General features: G+C 45.3%; 1 protein-coding gene across 1 annotated transcript; it reads right to left on the reverse strand.

Annotated features, from left to right (window-relative positions):
- Positions 1–1,580, reverse strand: LOC108099743. Its single transcript, XM_017203371.2, has one exon. It carries the CDS (start codon positions 1,474–1,476, stop codon positions 103–105), a length of 1,374 nt encoding a protein of 457 aa, XP_017058860.1. The 5' UTR covers positions 1,477–1,580; the 3' UTR covers positions 1–102.
- Positions 1,581–5,811: the final 4,231 nt, after the last annotated feature.

The raw sequence follows: 5,811 nt of genomic DNA on the forward strand, positions 1-5,811 counted from the left end.
TAATATTTAAGCAAAACGAGTATATTTAAAGCTCTTGCTAGGTATAATTAGTAATTGAAGAAATATCTCAAAAACCAAGGCAAAACTCAAAATCGCAACCAGTTACTCAGCTTTCGGGGAAGCCTCCTCTTTCGGTGGGGCCTCCGCGGTCTCCTCCTCCCCAGTGTCCAGATCTCCGATCAAGCTCTCGTGGGTCTTCCTCTTGTTGGCCACCGCCGCGTAGTCCGCGAAGGTGAGGTTGATGTCGTAGGGAGTGCGGCGGAAGATGTGCGGCGGGGTGTAGTTGTTCTGGATGGGCCAGAAGAGGCCGTCCTCGTCGGGGGAGAAGGGCACGCGGCCGTAGAGTCCGGCGAACTCGTCCAGGCTGTAGTAGAACCTGGTGGAGGCCAGGACCAGCTCGATCCGCTGGATCTCGGGAAGGTGCTTGCGGTAGACCTCCACCTGCAAGTTCTCGCTTTGGAAGAAGGAGGTCTTGGACTTCATCTTGGGAATGTCGACCTCGTAGTCACTGTCCCGAACGGACAGCGCTTCCGGGTCCACCGTCTGGGCCTCCGAGATCAGCCGGCAGATGGCCAGCAGCTTGTCCTTGATGATCAGGTGCTGCTTGCCCATCAGGTACTCGTCCGTGGGCGTGGAGGTGGGGAACTTCTCGTTGAGGAAGACGGCCGGGATGCGGCGGAAGAGCAGGCTCTTGGTGTGCAGCTCTTTGACGTGGTCCTCGATCTGGAAGACGCGGTTCATCGTCCAGAACTGATCGCAGCAGTCGGCCAGGGCGCGCGTGAAGCAGCCGATCATGTCCTCGGAGGACTCCAGCATCAGGAGGCTGTAGTCGCCCATGTGGATGTAGAGGCCGCACATGGGATCCGGGATGATGGCCACCGCCTTGCACTGCGCGTGCAGGTCCTGCAGCCGCTCGCTGAAGATGGCGAAGAAGTCCTTGGGCTGGTCGGGTGTCAAGGTGTCCATCTCGATCTCCTCCTCCTCGACGGACTCCTCCTCCTCCTGATCCTCCTCGCTGAAACGGAACAGGTGCGTGATCACCTCCTTGTCCGACGCCCCCCCTTCCGGGGAAGCACTGTCCTCCGGCCCACGGCCACGCGTGGCATCCGTCACCGTCGACGTCGGGGTGTCCTCATCATCGTTCTCTATAACTGCATCCGCCGTGAACTGAATGGTCTCCGCTGCGGCTGGTTCGGGCTCCGCCTGGTCCACCGCCGCCTCGGCGGGCACCTCCTCCTCGGTTTCCTGGGGCGTGAGGTGGCAGTTCTTGGCCAGGATGAAGATGCGCTGGTAGAACACCGACGTGTCCATGTCCGCCAGCTCCATGTCCACGTACTCCACCAGCGACTTGCGCACCTGGAAGGTGATGGGCCGCTTCATCGTGAAGATCGTGTGCCTCGTCATCCTGCCTACTCGCGTCTGCCGCTGGCGCGCCGCGATGGAGGCCATTCGCGAAGACATCCGGGGGGCGGCCATCCTGGCAGGTAAGAAGGCAACGCCGAGGGGTCACCTAGGTGTATTAGGGGTATCGATAAAGCTGTTGCGAAGTGCCCTTGTTTTATTTAAATTCAATGTTGTCTAGCAACTGAACGGTTGCTTTGCTTGTTGCCTTTAATCAATGATAGAATTCCATTTAACATGTTCAAGGAACTGAACATGAAATGTATTTTATTTTACCATTTACTTCATGTTCAATAAAACCTAATAATAATTACAAATATTCAATGCAGCATACTTGTTACCATGAAATCATATAAATATTTTCTGTTCAATTTATTTGCAAATCCCCTTTTTTTGCCAGTGCAAACCCACATACAAGTCACTTTTCATGTACAGGTACTCCTCCTATAGTGTTGTTATCTTACCAATGTACAAGTACTTGGGCCGCTGCCTCAATTATTATTATCATTCGTTTGAAATCTAAGGCTCCACTCACCTCCCATTCGGTCGGCTTTGTTTTTGCTCGGCTTTTAGTTTAGCTCGGCTTTTGCTTTTCAGCGAGTTAATTTATTCATGGCGCATTTATGAGCATAGTGATTCCTGGCAGCACCTACACTTGCCACCCACCAACCCCACCAATCCCACCAGTCCCACCAGCAATATCCGACATTCAGCTTCCAGCAGCAAGCTCGACGAGGACGTAAAGGGAAAACTTCTTCATCAGGAGCGAAACTCGTCCTTCGAGTTTCCCTACTCGCTTTGAACAATTTGAAACACTTGGGCATACAATATGTTGAAATGATAATGAGGCGAAATTGTTTTTTGACTCGCTCCCCAGGTGTTTCTGTTTCCCTTCGCCTGGCTTCAAAGGATGTCTGGGTGAGGCTGATTATCCTTATCCACCAGGACTCGGTTGAGTGGCCTCGACCGTTTTGGCCGTTTAGTTTATTGACTCCAAAGTTGCGTAGCAATTTGCGAAAATGTTTTAATAACCAAATGGCTCTGCTTTCTTGGTAATTAGGAACCGGCTTAAACACTCTCATGCTAAACTAATTTTTTTAAGTTTAAAAAGTTTAAAACTCTGCTAAAACTTGCATTTATTTAACCGGGACCAATTGCAAAGGAAGTTAAATGCCGAAAAGCTCTAATTATCGTGACCCACCGAAAAGAAAAGTATGTACTTTTGGTACTTTTAGGTCAAGTGGTTTTCATGCCACGCGGATTCTGTGCCCGCTCTATTAGTTTAAGCTTTCCCTCCGACTTTCACTTTTTAGCTCTGCCAGCTTCACTTTCGTTTCCATGCAAATCGAGCCATCGATTTGACTCCGGGATGTCGACACGCCCATTTGTCGCAGTCGCCGGCAGCGTTGATTGCATCCAAGTTCTTAGTCAATATTTGCCGATTTCAATGAAATGGGAATTTGACATGCAGGCAAACACGGCAGACGACGGCCTGTCGATGGAGCCGGCAATGCTGGGAGCTCTGATGGCTGCCAGTGGAAAGTATCTGCTGCTTGGATAAGATACTGCCGTACTGCAGATGCGTTTGGCAGCTGCAACAGGAGAAGGACAAACACCGGCTGACTCCCAACCAAATTGAGGCTGGCTGACTTGGGTAAATTAATTGCGATCTGTGTACCATGGCATTTTTGTGTGTGGCGAAGTGATTGATGTCGTGAGTAGAGTGTTTGCTCTCGTTACCTTTGTTTTAACCGGAAAAATGGAAATTGTTCCCTCTAATGATGGAAACCCAATACGGTCTTTAATTGGAAATTCACAGCAAGAAGCCTTCCAAACCCGAATGTAAAGGGCAAACGATTATAGAAGAAACTACAAAGGCTTAATTAATTTAATATAAATAACAAAATAAAACACCTAAATGCAGAAATTTTATTCACGAGTGCGTTATTTAAGCGAAACATAATACAATTTCATTTAAAATTCAAGTACACACACAAAATTATTCCACAGAATAACAGGATCATCCAGTTCATCCTCATTATAAACCAATCCTCCTCATGGTATTACCTTCATTGACTGCAAAATCAAATTGCTGAATAGTTCGCAATAAACTCAATTAAAATTTTAAATGCCCAGCAAACAGTACTGAACTTTTACAAAATTAATGCCAGCCCTGCAGGGAAATTGTTCTAGGCAATTTTAAATTAATTCAATTATACGGAGCATCAACGGCAGCACAAGTTCGGCATTCGATTGCCTGGATGGCAGAAAAGTTCGTCCAGGTGCGATGATAAAATTTAATTGTTGTTGCCCGAATCCTTATTTCGGCAATGCAATTAAATGCAATGACAAAATGGGCGACAGCGGGGATATTGGGAAAGGGAGCTCTTAGCCAAGGCTAATCAATTAAGCCTTGGCAACGAATCGAATCTTGGTCCAAATTGTGCATTGCTTGAGTGAGTCGCCTGCCCGCATTTCCAATTAATAGCAGCTAATTTATTTGAACTGGGTCGAAAATCAATATAAGAGGTCGGAGGAAAAAAGATCACTGAGAGAAAAATAATAATGAAATGAAGAGAGAACAAATTAGGTTCTGCAAAATAAGGAAACCAATTGTTTTTTTTATTAAATACTAAGGAATCTCAAATATTTCTATGAATGAATGAATAGTATTTTTTTGATTATTGATACCTCAAATATTTCGTAATATTTTTCGCAGTGAATTCGAGTTGCTCATCATCATAGCTGGTGGCCCCAGGCCTTGTGGCCAGGAATCTGATCTGCGAGTTGGGGCTCGGGAAAATCGTGGGAGGAGGGTGGCAGCTCAATTATATTTTTATTTATGCGCCAACATTCGCGCACTTAACAAAATAGCATCCGGCTAGGACCGAGAGCATCCTTTCTGACAATGGAATTTTATTGTTTCGCCAATGTAAGCAAATTTGGTGGAAACTTTTTGTGGGCCCAGGCAAAGGGATGTGGGACGGCAAGGCGATGGGACAGCATAAATAAAGTTATGTATTTGATTATGAAACCGACGGACAGGCTCGTGGCCAATGGATTCAATTGCTTGGCAATCTTTTATAGCTGGGACAGACAAATCATAAAAAAGGGTGTTTCCCTTCACAATGGCCAATGGCTGCCGAAGAAAGCATTTTATGACCCCAACTTGGCTTTAAATGAATGTGTCCACTGAAGTGTCCAGAGTGGTTAAGCCATGGCGAATCGAGGGATTTCTCTTTCGGTTTTTCACACTCTTCACAATCTTTGGAAAAGACTTGAACCATATTGACTTTAACCCTTTTCACCTGAATCGAATGAGATTTTGGAAACACTTGGGGGATATGTGTTTCTTTTGTTGTCAGTTGAGTGACCCATTCTTCTCCCCCGTCTCTCATTTTCTGGCTTCCACCTTTTTCATCTCCTCTGACATTCCAGGACATCACTTCCGGTTCGTAAGTGTATTTCATTGTGTCTCTGTGTGGGTGGGCTTACGAGGCGAACATTCCGCAAATGTCTTTTTTCGCCTCTTCTCTTATGAGTTTGTTTAAAGCCTCTTTGTAGAAAAGTACAGAAAATATTTATTTTCTGTTGCCACAACTATTTTGTTGCATTTTTCATGGCTTAGTGTCGGATGCTCATGTTTGGCATGTTTAATTGCAGTGCCAACAGCAATTGGCATTTGCAAAACAAACAAAACTAGATAACAAAGCGCCCTAGTTTATTTGCATTTAAACAACTATGAGCAACGTAACATAATTTCTTCTTTTATCTCCGATGTACACTTTTTTCTGTGTTTCATTTTTAGACTGTTTTTACTATAAATTGGTTTAATTGTGTTATTCAATACGTTAAAATTCCCATTCATTGCTATCGTTTCTCCCGCATCTGTGTGCCAGCTTATGGCTTGAACATGAAACATTAAAGCTGAAATACAGTTGCAATTGGGATTAAATGGCATTTTCCTTTTGGGAACAACTCGTAAATATCAAACAATCACAGAGCTTGATTGAAGCACTGCGATACGAGGACAAATGAGTACGATTTTCTATTTCTGTGGAAGTGCGGGCAAATATCAAACAATTAAATTACACGCTGGAACGAAAACGAAAACTTGCGCACACACAACTATATCCGAAGTGAACTCAATTTGCTGGCATCTAAATCATTTTTAATTTGAACAACAACAACGCACAAACGTTTTATTCCATCCACAACAAAACCAACATATTTAACAAAAACAAAATGTAGCATACATTTGAGGGACCGCGGGGGCAATGGAAAGTGAGAAAAAGAATGTTATTGTACGCGAGTACTGAGCTTTCCGCGGCCCAACAACAATGGGGGCAAAAAACAACGACGGGATCGGGGAAGCTGCAACTGCAACACACTCTCTGCAATTTTTAATAC

This window comes from Drosophila ficusphila, unplaced genomic scaffold, assembly GCF_018152265.1.
Source record: "Drosophila ficusphila isolate 14025-0441.05 unplaced genomic scaffold, ASM1815226v1 contig_286, whole genome shotgun sequence".
Classification (NCBI taxonomy): domain Eukaryota; kingdom Metazoa; phylum Arthropoda; class Insecta; order Diptera; family Drosophilidae; genus Drosophila; species Drosophila ficusphila.